The sequence below is a fragment of the Lithobates pipiens genome, unplaced genomic scaffold (assembly GCF_037356315.1).
Source record: "Lithobates pipiens isolate NorthernLeopardFrog02 unplaced genomic scaffold, aLitPip1_a1.2 Scaffold_8, whole genome shotgun sequence".
In the NCBI taxonomy this organism is placed as follows: domain Eukaryota; kingdom Metazoa; phylum Chordata; class Amphibia; order Anura; family Ranidae; genus Lithobates; species Lithobates pipiens.
The window spans coordinates 47,366,806-47,389,827 of NW_027507903.1; the positions used below are offsets into that span (position 1 = coordinate 47,366,806).

Here is a 23,022-nt window from a genome sequence, read left to right on the forward strand (position 1 = left end):
GACTGTAGTGCAAAAAGCACTAAAACTGCATAGGTGTGAATCCAGCCTAAAAATATCAGCAAAGTCATCTAACTGGAATGCAGTTATTTTAAATAATTGCTGGGATATTATTGTGCCTTGCAACTTTCCTTGAAATATGCAGCCAGTTTAGTAATCGCATCATTATTCGAATGAACGAAAAAGTGAAAAAATAAATTTTTACTCACTCTCATATACACTGGTGTATATTCTTAACCTCACCTTTTTTTGTTTTGCTGCCACCATAGGAGCGCCGGGAAGCTGAGTTTGTTAAAACAAAGAAACAAATAATTCTATGCATGGAGGAACTAGATCGCTTACCCGATACAAGCTTTGAGAGGGATGTGGTGTGTGTAGAGGAAGAAGCTTTCTGCCTGTCAAAGGAAAATTTAGAAGCTTTGCACCAGCTTCTATTTCAGGTGAGATACTCCCTAGTGTTCAAAGCTTTTACTAATGCGTTAGCCAGCAGCAAATGCCGTTTTAAATGAGAATTGGCTATTTGTAGCTGCCACTTAAGGGATTGAGCATGTTACAATGATCATAGAATTGGGTGAAATGAAATGATGCACCTTTTTCTGATTTACTAATTGTTTTTGTAACTTGCAGCTAGAAGAACAAATTGGACAAAACAGAGCACTGAGTGAGGAGCTGCGGTCTAAAATTGTAGAACTCTGGGATAGACTTGGGATTCCAGAAGACGAGCGGAATGCTTGTGCTGCTCATATGACTGGTTCAAAAGGAAAAACTATTCAAGCAGTAAGATTGTGTTTTTTATATTTTTGGACCTGGGTTTCAAGTGAACCTTATGGTATTTGAACATTTTATATTTAGACTTCTTTCTTTCTTCTCCCCCCTCCCTCCTGTTTTTTTTTTAATTTATTTATTTTTTTTATCCTTTTTGCCTCTGGGAAACCTGTCACAATTGGAAGATTATTTTCTAGCCTCCTGTTCTGGTGACAGCTGTAAAATTATGGATTTCCTACCACTTTCTGTCCAGGTATCATCAGGAGAAATGGAGAGGGTAAATCTCCCTAGTGGGGACACAAACTGCAATAGAAAACCCAAAAGGTTTTAACACCTCACCACTCTAGCCACATGTGAGCGGTTCTTCTTGCTCTGCATGTGAGGGAACCTTTTTGCTTTGTGCATGCTCATCAATGCCCGGGACCAGACGGGGGCGCGTTCATGTGAAAAGTCAACATTATGGCAGTACTTCGGGTTAGAGATGAGCCATACACTGTGTGCAGCAGATAAATATACAGAGTCCCTCCTGTAAAAATGTTGTACTGTGTTACTACATACTTTCCCCGATGTATGTTGCATATCGGTGGGTCAATTCACTCTCTGCCAGTCCAGTGTGCCTCTGCCACCTTGCTCCCAGTGACAGAATGGGGTCCCGCAAGCACTAGCCTCGTCCCAGGTATGTGGGGTCTCTGCACCATGGGTTTGGTTCCAGTTACCTTTTGAGCGAACTGTATGCAAGGTAGGGAGCCAGAACACTGACCAAAAACGAACTCTAAATCTACTTGCAGCCACATTCTAAGACTAATCCTATCTAACCCTGTGAAGCAATAAGCACTATACGTACCCTTTCTGCAGCCGGTCTGGTCTCCAGTGGCGGAAGCTTGGTAGAAGAAACAGCCAAAACCATCTGGGAAGTGATGTTACCCCTAGACTTACCCTCTCTCTCCCTCCCTCTCTTGTTCTTGTCTGGCTGTGCTGATGTCACCTATTTTATCTTCCTCTCCTAAAGTTGAATCTCAGACTGTAAAAGGCTACAGATAGCAGCCCATACTATGTGTGGTTAATAAATCCCACAACTGTGTTAACCACAGTTCTCAATATTTATTTTAAGTTGCAAGATGAACTGGACCGTTTGCAAGAACTGAAGTTGCAGAACATTAAAAATGTAATTGAAGTTATTCGTTCAGAGATAAAATCCTACTGGGACAAATGTTTTTATGGTGATGAACAAAGACAAGCATTTGCTCCCTATTATGATGGTAAGTAGATTTACTGATGTACTGTAGACTGTTATTGCTGTATATTATATTAGAGGAGCTAACTATTCATCACTTATCAGAGAACTACAGTGAAGACATGCTCAGTCTGCATGATGCTGAAATCAACCACCTTAAGGAACATTATGAAGTGCATAAAGAGATGTTTGAAGGGGTCAATAAGTGGGAAGAGAACTGGCATCTTTTCTTGGAGCTTGATGTAAGTAAATCAAGAGCCCTTTGTAAAGAGCAAATAACATTTACTGTGCTAATGGAATAGTAACTTTATAGCTATGATGGTGTTCCCTTCAATTCATGAAACTGTATGTGGATCAGTAATGTATCTTTACAGATCCGAACATTGGCCCATGTTTAATCTCTGCTTGCCTTTTTCCTTACCATCTTTAGAAAAAAGCAACAGACCCTAACAGGTATAATAACCGTGGAGGAAATCTTTTAAAAGAAGAAAAACAGAGAGCAAAGCTGCAGAAAATGCTTCCAAAGGTATGCTATCTATCTATAGAAGCCTCTTGTATTGTGTTTAGCCTATTCTCTGACATGATTGCTATAATTCTGTGAGGTTATCTATTATCTTTTAAGGTATTGAGTATTTACTAAAGGGGACCTTTATATGGAAACGGTTATATTGTTAAAATATTCTACAGTGCTTCCCCAACTTTTAGTATATAAAGACAGTATTGATTCTGAAATGAGATGTCACCCCCTGCTGATCACAAGAATTGATGGGCACATCAAGGAGCCAGCACTGTTGGCTTCTTATTCTAGGTCAGGGTAATTTTTAAGTCAAACCTGCTGGTCATAGACTTTCTATATAGTGAACGGATAATGCACATCAGTGCATTGCATAGACATTGCACATCTACATGCGCTGATGTGCAAACACAGAGGGGTTGATTTACTAATACCGGAGAGTGCAAAATCTGGTACAACCAAGAATTCTAAACTAAAAGAGAAATTTCAGTGTTTCCTGTCAAGAGGAAACGTTTTTTTTTTTTTATTTAGATATAGGTATGTTTTATAGTAACTAAGCTGTTTATTGTCTTCATTACAGCTGGAAGAAGAACTCAAATTTCGTATTGAAGCGTGGGAAGAGGAACAGCAACAGGAATTCTTTGTAAATGGCAAGAAATTCATGCACTATGTAGCAGAGCAATGGAATCATCTTCAGCTAGAGAAAGAAAGGGAAAAACAGGAGAGGGTAAGATTTGTGTGTTTTTTTTTTTTTTTTTTTTTTTTTTTTTTTTCCCCACTTGCCATTTGTTTTCTTCTTGCAAATATAATGTTCCTGCACTGTTATCCTGGTACATTTACTATAAGAACATGGAAAAATCTGTTTTGGTTTTGTTTGGAGATCTTGCTCAACCTAGAGAGGAAAAAATAAGTTGGCAGCTATAAATACTGTAGCTGCTGACTTTTTATAAAATGACACTTACCTGTCCATGGATCCAGCGCTTTCCTCACCTGGGCCAATTCTTTGCTGGTCTTTGGGTCCCCGGTGCCGACATCTTCATTGTGGTAAGCCGGCTGGGACTCCTTGTGGCTCCATTGCTGGCTTCCTCTGCGCATGGTGAGCCACGCTGCTCTTTGTGTGAACGGTTCTGCAGCCTCCACGGACCTGTGACAATTTCCGGAAGGCTGCAGGCAAAGAGGCGAGGGGATCCAAGCAGAAGTGGGAGCGGGTACCTATCAAAATTAGCTACCCACTCCCAAAAACATTTTAATGTGCCAAATCTAATAGAATAGGGGGGGGGGGAGGAAATAAAGCGAAACTTCCCTTTTTTGGGGTGAAGCTCCTCTTTAAGATGACAACTTTTTTTTTTTTTTTTTTTTTCCCTCTCAATCTTTAAATGCAGTTAATGAAGAAGTCTCGTCAGTTAGAGGAGGAGATGCATTTTGGAAGTGCTCCAAGAACACCTAATAAACGAAGAGTACTTGGCTCTACTACTACTACTACTCCTAATAATAAAGTGCGCAAGGTGAGCTCTAACTATAATCAGAGTATTTTTTTTTTTTGTTATTTTTTTTTTATTTTTTTTTATGCTCCTCTTTTCCAGTAGTATGTTGTATAATCAAGTAACCAAATGACCTTTATTAAATTAATACTGCTTATGCCCTTGATGATACTATTGTATATCTGTTCTATGTTGTAGATAGTTTATGCCCAGGACAAAGTTTAAACTGTTGAGTGCTGAATGAGATCCCTAGAATTGGTTAAAGTGGTTGTATACTCCTTTTTAATTTTTTTACTTTTACCTACAGAAAAGCCTATAATAAGGCTTACCTGTAGGTAAAAAAAAAATCTCCTAAACCTGTACGGTTTTGGAGATATTCCCCTCGGTATGCGCCGCTGACTGCAGCGGCGCATGCGCACAAGGGGATTCTCGGCTGAAAATCCGGCAGTGGCTGACCGGCCGGGATGAAATCTCCCGCGCGCATGCGCGGGAGTGACGATATCGCGGCTCCGGCCACTCACAGCGCCGGAGCCGCGATACCCAGAAGAAACGCAGAGGGAGCATGTCAGCTCCCTCGGCGTGGATCGGGCCTCGTTCTAAGGTAAGTATTTCATAATGAGCTAGTATGCGGTGCATACTAGCTCATTATGCCTTTTGCTTTGCAGGTGGTAAAAAAAAAAAAACATTAGCGGGTTTACTACCGCTTTAAGGAAAAAAATCGTAGAATTAGAATGTGTGCAATATTGTTCAGGTGGAAATCCCAGAACACATTAAATGTACCGGGTAGAGAGGTAAACTGAAAATAGCTGAGCATGGACAGATTAGATTTGGGTAGTGTCTTACAAAGAGTTGAGCTTATATTCTGCAGTTTGCTAACATTTGCTGTAGTATGACCAGCTTGAAATAATCAAAATCACAAAACTGTATGGCTTGGTGTTGATTTTATATTTCCATTTACCATATTACTCAGTTTGTTTAAGCACTTCCCGCTGAGAAGATGTACATGGACATTCCGCAGTTTCAGTGGTTATACCGGAATGATCCCTGCACCTACAGGCCACTCTATCACTTCTGTGGGTGGCAGAAGTGTAAATAAAAAAAAAAATTACAAAATAAATTAAAGTGGACGTAAACCCCCCCCCCCCCTCCCAAAAAAGTTCTAATTAAGACACGTATCTGTTACAGCAGAGGATGGCATTTCATCTGTGCCTAGTCTTGCCATGAAAAGGCAATCCTCTTGTTTATCTTCAGTAGGATAAAAACATGCAGAGGGAAATAGGTGTCTGTTCCCTCTTGCTGTGAGTGACGGGTTATTTTCTTATCTCGTACACAAGTGTGTGGCATTCTGTGCACTTCACCCTCACCCACCCCCCAATCCAAGAGACCAGCAGAAGTTCAGTGTAAGAAATATCGATGCCTGGCTAAGGGGAGTGTAGAGGTGGGCACGGAGTCTGACATCATGACTCCACCCACTGAGCCCTGGACAATAGACCTGCCCACAGAATCCGGAGTATTGCTGGGCTCCAAATGGCTAAAAGGGAGCTATGACTGGTAAGGATACATGCAGAAGGCAATGAAGCAATGTATATCCTTATAGATCAGCACTATGGAAGAAATTTAGAAATGAGTGGGTTTACATCCACTGTAAATCACCCCCATCCTACTGTGCTTACACACTGTGAACGCATATGTAAACGGTAATCGCACCACACGTGAGGTATTGTCGGGAACGTCAGCGCGAGAGCAATAACTCTAGCACCACACCTCCTGCGCAACTCTAAACTGGCAACCTGTAAAAGTGTTTAAAGCGTCGCCTATGCAGACTTTAAGGCACCATAGTTTGCTGCATTCCGGAGGTGGGCGGCATAGACAAGGGAAGGTAGGAGAAAAAAGGGGTGTGTGTGTATTTATAAAAAAAAAATACACACACCCACTGTCTATGAAGTTCCCTGGGGGGGTCAAACCATAATATGCATAAATCAGTCTAAGTTTTTGGACAATTTTTCTGCTTTCATAAGTCGATCTAGGCAAGACGGAATTCACGAGTCCTGGAAGTCACACAGCTCTGCAAAACCCCCTCGGAAAGTGTGTGACAACCTCAGCCTAGGCTCCTATCATGGGGACATCCCCATGACTAAGCTACATGTGTGGAGTGAAACGTGTTGGGAGCGTGGCCTGGTTGGAGCCCAGGCTGAGGCTGTCATACACCTTCCTACGGGGTTTTGAGGAGATGTGCGAATTCCAGGACTTTTCCCTTTTGCATTTTAACCCCGTTTTCACTTGAAATGAAACCTGTACTGCAGAATTATGGAGGCTGCTATTGCTGCAATATTTCTGAAACTACCAATTCCCAGTTGTCATGCTGATCGAATGGCTTTAGTACTGTCATTGCATAGTTATGTAGATTTTCAGTTCTGACATGCCTGATCTGCTTGACTGTATTGGGTCAGTGTCTCAAAGTGTTATAGTAAGCCAGGCACCTAGTGTTTTTTCAGTGGCAGCCTACATAATTCTCTCAGTACAGACTTCCTTTAATGCCGCGTACACACGACCGGACTTGGGTCCAACAGACTTTCGACGGAGTTCTGACAGAGTTCTGACGGACTTTCCGAATGAACGGACTTTGCCACGCACAATCACACCAAAGTCCGACGGATTCGAATGTGATGACGTACTACCGGACTAGAATAAGGAAGTTCATAGCCAGTAGCAAATAGCTGCCCTCGCATTGGTTTTTGTCCGTCAGACTAGCGCACACACACAAGCGGATTTCTCGGTAGGAACTGGGTCCGGCGGAGTTTTTTCGGAAAAATTTGAAACATGTTCCATTTCTAAAGTCTGTCAGACTTTTGCAAATCAAAAGTCCGCTGCAGCCCACACACGATCGAATAGTCTGCCGGAATCATTCCGTCAGACTTTTGATGTTGAAAAGTCTGGTCGTGTGTACGCGGCTTAAGCCTTCCCAATTGAGAAAACAAATGCACTGTAGACACAAACAATTCTTGAGTTTTCTCGAAATGCCAACCACATCTGACCTCAGGAATTTAAATGCTGCTGCTGATTGAAAAGGAGGTTGATCAAACATTTAGAGCATTAATGGTGTCTTTTAGAGTTTATCTGCTTCTATTACAGTTCAAATATTTATGTTGATTTACTGCACTGCATAAGTTTTGTGGTTCCTGAATTGAACCCTCTCATAGTAATTGAGGGACTGCTGTAGGATAATGCTTCTTTAACTGCATGCATCCTAAACAACTGTGAAAACGAATATCCCTCCCAGTAATATAGTGACTTTCCTTGTTCACTTTTGTCATGTGTTATCCAGAAGATGGATGTTTTACCTGCATGATAACTCTTCAGTATCTCCACGCATGCCTTTCAACCAAAATCCGTGTTTTTTTTTTTTTTTTTCCCTTTAATGCAATGTACTACTTTTCACAAAACCCCATAGTTTTTGTAATGTGGTTCAATTTTTGTTTTATGAATGCTACTTTAGTCTGCTCCAGCATGAATGTAACTAGGCCGTGCATGTGCTTTTTGTTTCTATCCCTCTTCCTAATACTAACTTTTTTGCTTGCTTTTCCCTCAGCTTAATGGCACATATGTTTCCAATACCACCAATAGCACCCTGCGCTCTGCATTCAGTGGGACACTATGCCATTCTCCTGTGTCACGTCCACCTCCTAGTGGTGGCAAGGTTAGTTCAAGGCAACGTGAAGTTGATGCTAAAAGCGTGCATAAAATGTTATATTTACCCATGTATTATCTGATTTCACATTAACAGCTTTTATACAATTAGCCCTTTGCTTAGCCTACCTGCCACTGTTTCTTGCTTAGTCAGACTGTGGATGTTGAGCCCCTTCCACATGGGGTGGACTCTGCCAGAAGTCCCCCTGCTCAGTGGAGAATCTGTCCACTGATCCACACTGAGCAGGTAGATGGCTGGTCCATGTCTGCCTTGCATATGCAGAGTGGATACAGACACAGCCTCTCCTCTATGGGCTGTCGGATGTAAACCATCCGTCTGTTTTTAGCAGCTTAGATCAGATTGGATGTTGGTGAGTGTAAACAGACACTTGCCCATTTACATCCACCGCTCCATAGAGGATAATGGAGGGTTCGATCAGGTCCTCCTGAAAAACTGACAAACTCAGTCTGCCTGTGTGAAACCTTGGAGGTTAATAAGGTGAGTGGCAGTGACGGGCCCAGCAATTACTCATTGGAAGTGCTCAAGTGATCCCTTCCCAGCTGTGGCCCAGTTCAAATTTTTAGGTCTGATTCTAATTTAGTGGTAAAATGCATATGTGAAAATTTTTATCAGCAGACTATATGTTGGGGACAGTGGAAGAAAATGTATACTTTGCTTTAATGGACTTGTGAATTCCATATTAATACCTTTCAGTTCAAAAGCCTTGTTATGCCTAATCAAGATCTGCTAGTTACAATGCCTTTGCGAAAGACAACTGAAAACAAACCTGTTGGGCACAACGTTGTGGCCACACAAAAAAACCACACCAGTGCACCTGCACTAACCTTTTTGATGATCCTCTAATTGTAGTCTCTGCATTGCACATACAAACTATATAGGGGGTCTGAAGTTCTATCCAATTTGGATATGTCGTGCAATGCTCAATATTAGCAGTCAAGTGCGTGTGCTTCTACTGGCAACTGGGGTTCTGGCATTGGTCTAAAGAACGGAATTTGTGGGTCTTGGTTTCTTATTGTGCTGAATATCCCATATAGTATTGCAACACTATAGCCCACCTTTGGATCAGCTAACTATACAGCTGCATCAAAGCAAAGGGTGTTGGAGCTCATTCTCTTTACAAAGCAGTCACTGTATTAAAAAAAACAAAAAACCTACTGGCATGCTGTAGAGCAGGATACTTTCTCTGATGAAAGCAGTGGTCTCTCCTGCACAGGTCCAGCTGCCAAGTCTGACCTAGAGCTTTCCAACCAACAGGGAGAATAAGCTTTGCTGATTTGCAGAGTTATAAGTCTGATACAGCATGGGGTGTTTTGAATCTCTGCCAAGAGTCTAGTGTTCCTACACAGAACAAGAGTCATCCCCTGCAGCCGCTGGCAAGTTTACAGGCTTTTCCATTCAGATTGTGGCTGCTTTCTTAAAAAAAAAAAAAATTTTTTTTTGCAAACCTTTTTTTGTTTTGCTGCATCTGTAATGTATTTAACTGATGTAATACAACATTCAGTTGGGCTTTAATGCAGTCCAGGTACTCAAAAATCAGAGGATTATCAAATGTAGTGGCAGATAAAACAAGGTGCATTTTGGCTTGATTGTTTGGCTACTTTGTATCCAGTGCTGAGAGTGCATTATTGGCAGAAATATCATATCTTAAAATGAGAAAAGTGTGGCTGAAAACAAATGCGGCCACCACATCTAAGCTGAAATGCTATCAGTTTTTGCTCTTGAGTTTAGATTTTTTATTTTTTTTTCTCTTGCAGTGGTGTGGTTGTCAGGATACTTCTGTTTCCCAACTGCTTTGCATTCTTCATGCAATCGTTTGGAAAATCCATTATGGGTCCGAGGCACCGGCTACTTAGTGGGTTCTTTACAAAAATGTGGAAAATGCCCTTCAGAGAAGGGGGGCCCGAGTACAGCTGACAGCAGAGCCCTGGCTGTTAAGGCTGTGATGTGGCTTAGGAAGAACTGCACACCATGGTCGCAGGAATAGCACCATACCATCACTAAATTAAACTTACATTAGATCATGGGTGGTAAATAGAGCATGCATTGACTAATGCTTTAGTCCTAAATGCTGCCATTTGTCTATAAGATGCACTGTTGCATGTCTGTTTACAGAGTTTATTTTTATTTTTTTTTATATATATTTTACTGTTTTAATTCCATACAAATCTTGTTTATTCCTTAGCCTGGACTTCCTATCCGTACCCCAACCAGAGTGTTCAAAACTCCACAGCCAAGGAAGTTTGAGAAGAACAAGGAAAACGTTTCCACTTTAAATGGAACCGCTATAAGCGGTGGGTGCCACCTCTCAATTCCTGCCCAGCGTAACCACAGCGTTAACTCTGTTGCCAGCACCTATTCTGAGTTTGCGGTAATTCACATTTTCTTCGAAAACCACAAACCTCAGCACACAGTCAGTCAAATGGGATATACTGCAAAACCCGAGAGTTGGTGCCTAAAGTGGAAGTCTATGCAAAAACTAATATCCCTGCATCTCTAGCCACCAACATTCTAACACTAACCAGTATACATTTTTATTATTTTTTTTTCCTTCCACAGGCGATCCAACCCGATCTCCAGTAGTGGAAGCTCTGATCCCACTCTGAACTGTCAGCCGTGGCTTCGCTGTGGTGGTGGGTGCAGAGGACACGTCTGTCAACGGAAGCCCCATACTAACTCTATGGGGGACGTCACTTCCCATTCATTTCACAGCCGTTGTCGGATGTGTACTCAGCAGAACTTCCGCCACTGGAGATTGGGTTGCATCGCCTGCAGAAAGGGTATGCATACTGATTTCTCCTTTTCAGGGCTAGAGAGGCTAGTGTTAGAAATTTGTTGGCTATAGATGCAAGGATTTTAGTTTTTGCATGGACTTCCACTTTAAGGAGTTATGGCGATAATTGTTCAGTTGCTTTGAAGGGAAATGTTAGGAACTCTCAATAAATATCAGATATTAATCACTGTTAAAACCTTTTTAGAATATACAGTGCATGTACATAGCCCTGTAATATATTGTACACCCGCAGTAGACTACATAGATAACTGAACTTCTCCAAAGTGAACCAGCCCTGGGATAGAAATTCAATTGGAGCACCTTGGATCCTAAAGCTCTTTTGTTAAAGTTTTGAAGTAGAATTCTAGGCTAAACCTAACTAATCATACAAATTCTCCCTCCTCCCTTCCAACGCCTATGCTGACTAACCTGAGTAACCTGAGTAAGACAGATATGTGTATATTTGCCTGTTTTTAGGCCTCTCCGATCCAATCATGTAGGTGGTCTCCCCTATGTCAGCTAGCTGCAGCTCCAGCCTTTGTCGAGCGTTCCTTCCTTTTCCCTACAGCCACCGCCAGCTGACACTGGGTATCACATGACAGGAGCAGGCTGAAAATGGGTAAGTATGTACAAAACTTTAAGTATATAAAATTTTATATATTAAACCTTGCACCCTGTCAAATGCCATAGCCCCTAAGGAGAGTTAAAGTGCAGCTAAAGTTCTGCTGTTATATATTGTGAGCAGGAGGGAGTTTTATTGTAGGGAGACATGCACCTGCCTGCTCGCAGCAATCCTTGGACAGTGCAGTGAGCTCTATATATGCAGCTCAGCTAACTGTTCCTGTGTACCGGAATGACAGCGCAGGAGCAACATCATTCTGCGCAGGCCAATGAATTTGTCCAATAAAGAGGAATTGCACTCTCTTAAAAATTACAGTAAAGGCACCATTAAAAATATTTAGTAATGGTAATCTACAAACAGATGCATACTTATAAATAATTGCAAGATTTTTTTTTTTTTTTCTTTTGAATACTTTCTTTTTCTTTCCCTCCCCATTTTTTCTCATGGTGGCCATTTTCAAAAAGACCAGATGAATCCATCTCCATTACTCCCTGAAACTCTGCCAGGAACTCTAGATCTGCCTGGAACATGTGATGGTGCACATCATATATAAGGGGGAAGCCTTTCCGCACCAATCTTGTGAGATTGTTTAGATTAAAGGAGAAGTCCAGCCTGAGCTTATTTGGCTGGGCTTTTCCTATGGTACACAGAAGTGCAATTGGTTTTGCACTCCTGTGACCCGTTTTCAGAAGAGTGGTCTGAAGTCTGCTCTCCGCTGACGTCACTGGAATCAATCCAGGCAGCGCGTCATCCCGACTTAGGAAGTCTGGATCCACCAGCGGCCTGGACTGATGGCAGTCTCAGGCTCTCGGTGAGCCGCTGAGACAGCTGATCGCTGCCCCTCCACAGCTCAGCGCTCCAATGAGCGGAGCAGGAGAGATGCTGATTGGCGATGTTCGGTGGCTTGTTTCTCAGTTCAGATGAGGCGTGGAACAGATGCAGCATCGGTCTGATGCTTCATCCACCTAGGCAAGTATAACTCTACAAAAAAAAGATGCTTTTTAACTCCCCGGAAGGCACTCTTCATTATGCAATTGTGAGGCCAGGTCTATGTAAAAAAATTAAAAAAATTGTTTCCTAAATATTTCCTATTGGCATTAAAGCTGTGTGCTAATGTGATTTTTAGTAAAAGGTGGGGAAAGGTCCACTTTAAGAATAGGGAGTTGGGACTTGGTGTCAACTCCAAGAGTGCGAAATTGAGAACATATAAATGGCAAGGGCCTAGGATTCAAGGAGGCTTCACAGAGACACAGGGATCGATGTGAAAAAACACTGGTTCTGCAATGTTAGTGTAAGGCCAGCTTCACATGTGTGGCTGCGGTTTCCAGCCTGGGGTTTGGTGCATTCCTTTTCACCATTTCAGGTACGATCCATGTCTGAATTTCTGCCTGATTTTGCACCTGAACTGGACCCAAAAACGCACAGGACCGTTTTGGAATTTGCACCACGGCTACCTTGGACATGAACCAGCTCCACTGAGAACTCGTCACACTTGCATGTCATGCGAATTGGATGTGGTGAAAACTTCATCCAATTCGCACATATGTGAACCCAGCCTCAGGCATTTGGTCATTAGAAACCTGTTATCCAATAACTGAGAAAGCCTGCCTCTTTGATTTTGCAAGCTTTAGAACACCCAGCAATATCTCCCACCTGCTTAAGTCTTGGCGCTAATGTGTATGGGGTGTGCTGCATCTGCAAATGTGCTCTGCAGTGTTTCTCTGAAGGATTACCATTTAGTGGGTGGTTATATTTTAAAACTAAAGTTACAATCCCTACCTCCGCTTCAAAGGTCCGACGCCATCCCCAGCATTTTCACCTCTGCTATTGTCAGGAGCCACTCTTTGGCCATCTTCATTGGCCGACACGGGGTGACATCACTCTTTATGAAATATAAATCCTCCATATAGGAGGTCAGCAAAAAAAAAAATTGCTCCACCTCCAAGCACCGAATGTTTGTTTGGTCTTTATATGACCTTCTCTGAAGTCTATTAGTCTGGCACTGAGCAGAACCCTAACCCCCCCCCCCGTTCCCTCGGCGGAGACGCGCTGGACCTCCCTGCCCAGGGTTCTCTGCACTTTTTTAGATGGATTTATAGCAGTGCAGCCATTGGCTCCCACTGTTGTCAATTAAATCCAATGACTCGGGGAGCGTGGCCGAGTCCAGCATTTTGTGTATATGCACGCAAATTCTAGACTTGGGAGCATGCCCGCAATGTATCCCCCTGGGAGAACGCTGCTCCTAGGGCAGTGATGGTGAACCTTGGCACCCCAGATGTTTTAGAACTACATTTCCCATGATGCTCAACTACACTGCAGAGTGCATGAGCATCATGGGAAAAGTAGTTCCAAAACATCTGGGGTGCCAAGGTTCGCCATCACTGTCCTAGGGGGTTTACTGATGTGCGGTGGAGCCACGAGCGTCTTGGGGGGACCCCAGAGGACGGGGTTCGAGCCACACTGTGCAAATTGAACTGCACAGTGGAGCGAAGTATGTTTAAAAAACAAAACACAGGTTTAAAATTGCTAGTCAGAAAGAAGGCTAAATATTTTTCCATGATCTTCAAGTTGGAGCGAAATTTACAGTGCGAAAATGAAGTTCATGCACTCATACCATTTCCAGTCAGAGAAGGAACTAGCTGCTTATTCTGTGGGTGGTACATACTTCCATGGCTCCTTTACACACCAGAACCCCAGATCTGTAGATTTACCAAGAGTAACCCCTTGTAGCACCTTGCTACTATTTCTGACTTTGAGATCAGGGAAGCTCCCTCCCTTTTTGCATTGGACTGCTAGTGTAAATCATGTCTATTAGTTCTGGTTAGCAAGTTGCTGCTCTGCCTCACACCTGCCTATGGTTTAGTTCCATGTCTGGATGAAGCTTCCTGCTTCCCTGGGGTGTTTTTTTTTTTTTTTTTTTTTTTTTTTTTGCTGGGCATCACTCTTCCAAACCTTTTCTACTTCTCAGGTCACCATGGAGCAGTGAAAGCTGCCCAGCCTCCTTTTAGAGTCTACACCCCATACTACAGAGTTGCATTGGTGAGTTAGCCTAGCGCAGTTGTGTCCTGGGGTAAAAATATGAAAGTAAGGTATATGGAGGCTGTTCTGCATAGTTATAGCAATGTTGCTAGATTATTTTATTTTTATAGCATGCAGACTTTTCCTTTTTATGCCTATTGTGATACACTTGTTTTCTTCTGACCACGCACGTAATGTGATTTTGTTTGCTTGAAATTACCTTTCCACTGGTTCTCTTGAGTTGATTAATCAAAACCACTTCATGAAGTGGGTCTCTACAGCCGACTCCTCCCCAGAACTTCCCATGCAGGTCTGATATTTATATCTAGTGACTGGGGAAGCCATGGAAGTTTTTTTTGATTTCAACCTACTTTTCTTGAAGGCACGTTTAAATTTGCTCAAGGGTTCATAATCCTTCCTAAATACATGAAGAATGAAAATCCAACCTAATGACTCCTACATGGCTGCTCATAATATTATGGATCCTGTACCATGTTTGGAAGTTGGTAACAGTGTGGGTTGTTTGGCTTTTTCCAAATATTAACGCTTCCAGATCTTTGTGAGAGAATAAAAGACTCATCAGGCCATATTCTGTGTTTTTCCACTTTTTCCTAGCTTTACCCCTCATGCCAGCTCTTGTGTCCTTATAATACTAGTCTTTGATATACATGGTTAATAAACTTTAAATGTGTGAAGCTCCACTATATAGTGTTTAGTCTCAGAACTGCTGACTTAAAGAAGAAGTAAACCCCGATGGGTTTGCTATCTCTTTGATTCTCTGCAAAGGTAAAGCATAATGGACTACTATGCATCGCATAGTGCATCCAAGTCACCGCTGTCCCCTGTAGTCTGGAGCATCCATCTTCTCGGTGGGTCTCGCTGCTCCGCCACTGTCATTCGACGAAGCTGCGGTAACGTCGCTCCCGCGCATGCGCACGGGAGCCGCCACTCGCTGCATATCGCTGTTGACAGCGGCATGCTCAGTGCGCCTGCGCGCTGCTGTCTACGGCGCATGCTCCGTAGACAGCGGTGCCTGTCTTTCAGCAAATATCTCCTAAACCGTGTAGGTTTAGGAGATATTTCTTAGACCTACAGGTAATCCTTAATCTAGGCTTACATGTAGGTCAAAGTGGTTTGTAAGGGTTTACAACCACTTTAATTCAATGGTAATAGTGGGGACTGTATTTTTACTGGCACTTGGCAACTGTTCTATTCAGCATCCATTCAATCATGTCGTTGAGCTTTGACTTGTGGATATCTTCAATATTCACAACTCTTTTTGTAGCTAAGATTTGTAAAGAAAGCTAATTGACGGACAACCTTCTATGACTCCTCTTTTTGCCTTGATTTGAAATTATCTCTAAGTAGCTTCATGTGGCAATTTCATTATTTTGTTCACCACGCTAGTCCCCTTGACATTTGATTATTTCAGTTCTATGGGTACCTTTTTTAAAGTGCCCTTGTCACCACGGAGTGACTTTAACACATGGAAAAAACACTGTAAATTACTTTTTATCCTCCTTGTTAATTATGTGCCACAGAAATTCTTGGACTGTTGTATTACGCTGCCGACTGCAGGAGAAATGGGTGCAGGGACCTTGGTCAGCACCAGATAACCCCACCTAGAACCATCATGTCCGTTTTTTGCTAGCGTCCTCAAAGAGTGGATGTTTCTTTTTAGCTCTGCTGGTGAGTGCAGGTTTTTACCACTTTTATAATGGTGTACTCTACAACAGCCTTGATTTTCTAGACCTTTCTGCAGTCTTTAGATGCTGGTACATTCAGGCTGGACATGAAAGACCCTTAGAGCTCTTCAGTTGGCTAAACAGCACAGGGCTGCAGTTTATTATCTATATTGAGATTATCTCTGCAAGAGTCTAGCGATCAGCAGCGACAAGCTATCAGTGTTCCAGTTCACAGAACTGTGCAATTCAAGGGCCAGGTTTCTCTGCCAAGTCTATCTTTGTTTTGGGCCTTCCATGTAGCTCCCACTCTGACTGGTTCTCTGTGCTTCAAAGATAACTATGAACCAATTGGAAATATTCCTCTCTCTACTCCTAATTCATTAGGTGGTGTTTTTTTGCTATCTTCTCATCTACAAGGTGGCCTTGTTCTGCAAGGAACCCCTTTCCCTTTTTGTATAGGGACAAGGTGGTGTTATGGTTAATGACTTTTTTCCTTGCCCCAGTAAATTTTTACCTTTCACCCCAACCAGGACATTCTTCTGTCCCTCAGTCTTGCTCCAGTTCACCAAAAGGAAACTTCCCTCAATCTTCTGGATGTGGTTCAGGCTGAGTGTGTCTGTCCCTCAACCACTTCTTCAGGAAAACTGTTTTCCTTTTTGTTATCCTGGTTGGTTCCCACAAGCCTACAATGGCTCTTCATCACCATCTCTGGGTACCCTGGACTGTATCATTTTTAAACCTTTTTGGTTTCAATGAATCAGATTCTACCTATTCTTCTCTCGGTACACTCGACTTCTGAGATCTCAGATCTGAGAGTGCTTCTAGTTTTTTTTGCATTATGCAATCTTGCAAGACTGTCACTTGGCCTTCCGTTTTCATAACTTATACCAGGTGGATGTTGTGTCCTCTGATGCCAGCTTCAGGCATTGGTTTCTTCAGGCAGTTCTTTGAGCTGCAGGCATTACCGTGGTGTGTGTTTTTTTTTTTTTTTTTTTTTCCTTTCTGTTCGTCTTTGTTGCTGTATTGCCAACATGTTAAAATCGCTCAGCTGTGCTTCTCCCAAGACACTACAGACTGGTCATGTTGGTAAAATGCCCGCTACCCTGCCACCTGCTGAGGTTCCTCCTGCTGGCTCATTTGTCACTACTGGAGCTGGCAAGAGAACCACGGGGAGCAGTGAGGGAGCGGGTCATTTACACACTAATTGTGGCATAACTGCAGTGGCCGGGGAGAAACCAAACCGCAGCAATTCAAGGTAAGCATCTTTCTCTTCTCTTGTGGATCACTACATATTGTATAAAAATCCTTAATGGGGACTGGAAAAGGTTTTTTGTTCTGGAAGTCAACTGCTTTCTTCAGATTTGCTTCAAGCACCGCATGTCCAGTTGCAGTGTTGGCATTCACTTTATCCCTTTTCATTTTCTGAAATCTGGATTCTGGAGATGCACAGACTGCTCAAACCCATATGTTCCCGTGTTGCTTTTACTAAAAAAGCTTTAGGTAGTTTAGGGTTGTGTGGGGGGTGTTTTTAGAGAATAAAAAAAAAAAATTCCAGATCACACAGCATACACACATTGTTTACACACATTCATATTGGTGAATTTGATCTTCATGTTTTTACTGATGTTCTGTATTTGTAGAGGGATTCCACACACATTGATTCTACAGCCATTTCCTCCAGGTCTGTATCCAGAACACAAGTGTTTTCTGCATGCCTATGGGGGTTCATCTTAGGTGATCTCTGTTCTTTTCCTAAGCTTGATACATTCTTCATGGTTTCCTGGGATTAGAATAACAATCCCCGCAGAATTAAAACAGTGGGATGTTCATTTTTAAAATCTAAAGAGCCAGTGGATAGATGAGCCTGCAGGAAGAACTGAACAAAATCTCACACCTGTATATCGCCCTCGTGTTCATAGGACTACCACTCTCTATCCCATACATCCACCCTACTAATATCACTGCAGGACATGTGAGGACAGATGTATTCTGGGATACGTGAACCTGACTGTGTTGCTGTTTTAACAACCTGCTTGTCTTGTATATTTCTCTATTTCTTAACAAATATGTCCAGCGCAGTTTTTAAATGGCTACTTGCCCTGCAAATACTAATATTTGATCTGCTTTTCTCTTTCAGCTTGTTACTAACATTTAACCGAAACGTTTAACTAACAGTATGCTACATGCTTTTGTGCTCAAATCTGCAAAATGACATCTAACATTAGAGCTTGTACATGATAGTGGTGTGCTTGGTGATCATGCGTGCATTATATTGGAGGATTATATAATGTGTGGCAAAACAAAGTGGAATTTCTGTAAGATTTAAAAAGATTGCCCTAGCAGAAAAGACAGAAGGGGGGGGGATTCTAAGCTATGCTGTGTTTTGCTGGACTACCTCTCATTATGATCAGCAGCCGGGAGTCTTACCCCTGCTGGAAGATGTACAGTAGCTGTATAAACCCCCCCTTTTTATTTTTTTATTATTTTTTTTTTTAGAATGCCTTTCAGGTTTTACTGCTATTTGGGGCTCTGTTAGAAAGATTATCCCCAAATTTCTGTTCTGGGAACAACCTTTTTACAAGGCAGAAAGTCAAGGAAACGGACAACAGTAAAAAGCTGATTAATAACTTTTCTGTGGACAGCAATAAAGGGGAAACCTTTCTAATGAAGCTCTGGACTGAAGCAAAACCTGGAAGGGGTTCTAATCCTTTCCCACTCTGTCCGAAACAAAAAAATGGCTATACATTTTTAATAGAAATGCAGCATACTGCTCTGAATTGGTTTTCTTTATGCAGGAAGACAAATCCGTTTTGATATAAATGATGACTAGCACTGTTGGTGGTATACTAACTATGAGCTCAGTTTAAAGCCAAACTAAACCCTCCTTTCTTTTACTAGCAGGGAAGCTGCCTTCTGTTTAATGTCAAGTTGGCATGGTGCTGCACATATGATCAGTCATGACACCAACATTTGATGGCCTAACGGTTTGGTTGAACATTAAAGTGATTGTAAAGGCAGAAGGCTTTTTTTTTTTTTTATCTCTATGCATTAAGATAAAAAGCTTTCTGTGTGTAACAGCCCCCCTAATAATTGCCTGAGGTCCATCTAGATCCAGCAATGTTGTAGGAGTGTCTCTCAGGTGCCCAGGACTCCCCTCATTTGCTGAGGCAGCAGCGCCGCACCATTGGCTCCTGCTGCTGTCAATCGGCCAATAAGAAGGGAAAGGGATGCCCCATAGCAAGCTGCTTGCTGATGGTGCACTCAACAGGAGGGAGGCGCCAGGACCACCGAGGAGGGACCTAAGAGGAGGCTATGGACTGCTCTGTGCAAAAACCACTACACAGGGTAGGTAAGTATAGCATGTTTGTTATTTTTCAACTTAAAAAAGACTTTACAATCACTTAAACATAAGCACAATAGTACCTGTGACAGTTCTTATTTAAGGCGTGCTTTAAATGTAACTTTTTGGGAAACAGATCTGTGGGTTTAGTTCTGCTTTAACAGCTGACTGGAAGGTACCCAGTATCCGCTGTGGGGATGATGATCTGCTTGTGAAGTGCTTGCTTTGGCTGTATCTGTTAGAAATAATGTGGTGGGGTTTTTTTTGTTTTGTTTTTTGTGCTCTTAAACCTGAATTTTGTGAATATATCATAATGGAAAACCGTTATCCTTAAGCCTGGTACACACATTGAGGATAGTGGACAAATTATTTTTTGCGTGCTAGTCTCGTATGTTATGAAAATTCTTGTCAGACAGAATACAACTTCCCGCGATGATGTATTGTATTCTTTAGTTTCCGAGCATGCACAAGCTTGGTCACTCAATTTATTTGTTATTATGGATGAATATTGTACTGATTAAACAAAAATCATTTGTTATCTTACGAGAAAAATGTTTGGGCTGTTCCCCTTTTGGATAATTTTGCATGAACTGTCATGTTCGTCTCTCGAAAGCGGTGTACTAATAGATTATACGAAAGTGATATTTTCCATTCGATTTTTCTCATTGTGTGTACTGGGCATCACAGTAGTTATTTGAAGCTCTGCTTTGTTTGTCTCTAGATCTCACCATGTTTTCTAACCAACTGCTTACAGTGCTGCATATCATGAGCAGCCCTTAGGTTTTGGATGTATCTGATAAGCTTTGCCTCTGTTGCTAACACTGACCATTACTTTTCCCTTTATACATGGCCACTGTCTTATTGTCAGGAATGTTCCTAACAGAAGCTTTGCTTTGGGTTCTCTGTGTTTCCTATACAGCAACTGACCAGAATCGCTTTTCTTATCACCCTTTATCAATATTTTTACCACTTCTTGCATTGAACATTTTTGAAAAGCGTACAAATAGTTGAATTTAGCATAATTATTCAGTAAGATGATTCAATCACATTAATGACTACACTACTAATTAGGAGTGCAAAGTTAATGGCACTCTGACTTTAGACTGCAAGTCTGGCAACATTTCGATGTTTAAAATTGTATAACTTTTCAAAGATGTTAATTTGCATGTTTTCTTTTTCTTGGTTCTCCTTTTGTTTTTTTTCCTCCCAGTTAAAGAATATTTTTATTTTGCAGCGAGAACTTTCAAAAGCTACAAGAGCTGACCCCAACCCCAGAATCTTGAACTCTACAATATCTAATTTGTAGTGTCCAGACTGACATGGATTGAGATGTACATTTTGCATCGCCTGCCACTTGCTGTGGACGCAGTGTATATAGTTTGGGTTCTTTCTGAAGAACGATGCCTTCCAGGACTCTAAGCAGACAGGAAATCTGCACTGAAGCCCATGCTAATTTTGCACTGTCATTTCATCTCTTAGCTTATTGATAAACCTTGGCCTCAAGATAAACTATTCATTATACACTTTTCTTGAAGGTTGCCAAATGGTAGTATGCATTTACTCAAGCTGTACTGTATATTAAGCGTGCTATAATCCCTGGATATGGATATGCTGGCTCCAGTTCTCACTGCAAGGTTTAATGTTTTATTTGTATATATACGGTTTTTAGTTTTGAATTAATCCTAAACACTTTTTGCACATGTAAATGTCACTACAGCATTTCCACAAATGGTTTTATTTTCCAGAGATGGCTGTGATGCAGTTTGTGTTGGAAGGGTTTTTATGCATAAGTTTTACTTGTAAGCGCTCTTCAACCTTCAGTGTTAATTTTTTATTTTATTTTTTACATTTTAAGGTACACTGGGGGGTAGCTTGATGGCTAACGTGCAACACTAATGTTACCTTTCCTTTTTTTTGTTTTTTGGTCAGGGAAATGCGTGTTCCTCAATGCCTTATTACATGGGAACCTAAAAATGTAAGAGCTACCCTTGCTGACTTTTTATTTTTTTTTAAACCTACAAGCTGTCAGCGTTATTTTATAGAGCCAGTGTTGGAACAATGCTTGCTCCAGGTTAGTAACTTGCCAAGTAGTGAAGGAAGAATATAGTTGACTGTTCCCGAAATCTCGTCTTCAAAGAGGGGAAGAAAAAAAAATAGGATGAAAATTCAAGAGCTGCCAGCTTCTTAAAGCGGAGCTCCACCCAAAAGGGAAGTTCCGTTTTAAGCATTCCTCCCCCTCCATCACCAATGCCACATTTGGCATGTATTTATTTTTATTTTTTCTGGGGGGGGGGGGGGTAAAGGTACCTAGTTTTGACTGGTACCCGCTCCCACATCAACTTGTGCCACCAAGACAAACCAAGTGGAAGTTTTCCTCTCCCCCTGCAGTCTTCTAGGACACATCGCAGGTCTCGGAAGATTGCCCGACCATTGAGGAGCAATCGCTGGATCGTGGGACAGGTAGTGTGTGTTTTTAAAAGTCAACAGCTACACTTTTTGTAGCTGTTGACTTTTAATGGACACAAAAATGACAAACTCCTCTTTAACATCAATAAAGCGGAGCAAGTGTATATTTCTATTTTACTGTAAAAGTAAAAAGTATCCATGAGCTATTTAGAGTTGTGATAAGCTGATGGTTTTTGGGAGCTAGCAGCACAACCATACTCCCATTTAAAAGTTCAGTGAGCTCCCCAGAACCTGCTCAGTTGTCTTTCTGGAAGAATGATGCCATGCCAGTAACCATATCGCCAAACTAGTGGGTAACTGTTCAATGGGGACTTTGTTGCTTGGTAGAGTGGATTCCTCAGAAGCTGTCTACAGATATCTTGGAGGAACAATGTCACTATTGTATCTATATGGCCAAACTAGAGGGCATCTGTGAAATGGGAACGTTGTTCCTTTAGTATGGTGGGTTCCCCAGGACCTGCCTACAGACCTCTTCCTGTACGAATGATGTCACTCCTGTATCTACATGGTAAAACTAGAGGTTACCTCCTAAATGGGGACATGGTTCCCCAGAACCTACCTACAGATGTCTTGCTGGGGGGACTAAAGCAAATCCCTGCATCTACATGACTAAGCTAAAGTACCTATGAAATGGGGAGATTGTTCCTTTAGTATAGTAGGTTCCCCAGAACCTATCCTCACACGTCTCCATGTAAGAACTATGTCAATCTTGTATCTACATGACCAAACTAGAGTACCTGTGAAATGGAGGATATGGTCTCCTTATCAGAGGTAGAAAGCACTACAGTATCCAGGGTTAAAATTGGGAGTACATGGTTCAGTATGAAATATTAACTATTCCCTCTGTTTCCAAAACTGTAATTTCTATTTTCATCAGGAAGTAATGCTTTGTTTTCATTACAATCACCCCCAGTTTTAGGTGACGGAGCCAAAGACTCTGAAATCTGACATTCATATGTGTTAGTGTATTCTCTTTAAATGTTGGAGAACTTTTCAACTAATGATCTAAACACCACTATGTGTTACAAAAATTCATACTACTATTTACTTTATGTGGAAAGAGGTAACTTTATGTCTGGAAGGACCCAACCCACAGCATCATTTGAGAAGATAAAACTGCTTTGTGAAAATGCACCTGATGTATTGCTTTAGTTTTTGTACAGTTCTTGTATAGTAAATTAATCTATATGCCCAATGTGCCTTGTGTAATTTTTTTTCTGCACAAAATGTGGTAGGTTTCAATTGAAAAAGCCAATTTGAATAATACATGATCTGTAACACTGGTCCAATGTAACTGTGTGTGCGCTATACATGGCGATCCCAGTGGAAGCTGGAAATTACTGTAGTAGGTACTGCTACTACACAGATTTGCTGCTGGCTTCCAGGTCCCATTCCAAGAGGTTGCCCTGCTATTTAGTGAA

At 41.8% G+C, this 23,022-nt stretch overlaps 1 protein-coding gene across 8 annotated transcripts in view; it reads left to right on the top strand.

The window, feature by feature from the left end:
• Positions 1–22,796, top strand: part of PRC1 (protein regulator of cytokinesis 1) — a 44,423-nt gene extending 21,627 nt beyond the window's left edge. Inside the window, exons 5-16 of one of the 8 annotated variants that reach the window (XM_077471462.1) lie at positions 267–437; positions 625–774; positions 1,874–2,021; positions 2,102–2,238; positions 2,427–2,522; positions 3,091–3,237; positions 3,893–4,015; positions 7,581–7,688; positions 9,883–9,991; positions 14,061–14,131; positions 17,436–17,476; positions 20,370–22,796. In XM_077471462.1, coding sequence (XP_077327588.1) covers positions 267–437; positions 625–774; positions 1,874–2,021; positions 2,102–2,238; positions 2,427–2,522; positions 3,091–3,237; positions 3,893–4,015; positions 7,581–7,688; positions 9,883–9,991; positions 14,061–14,131; positions 17,436–17,476; positions 20,370–20,418 — 1,350 coding nt within the window. In that variant the 3' untranslated portion in view covers positions 20,419–22,796. Of the gene's footprint in view, positions 1–266; positions 438–624; positions 775–1,873; positions 2,022–2,101; positions 2,239–2,426; positions 2,523–3,090; positions 3,238–3,892; positions 4,016–7,580; positions 7,689–9,882; positions 10,069–14,060; positions 14,132–17,435; positions 17,477–20,369 lie in introns of all 8 variants that reach the window. The other 7 variants (XM_077471461.1, XM_077471466.1, XM_077471463.1 and 4 more) reach the window with 7 other exon arrangements.
• Positions 22,797–23,022: the final 226 nt, after the last annotated feature.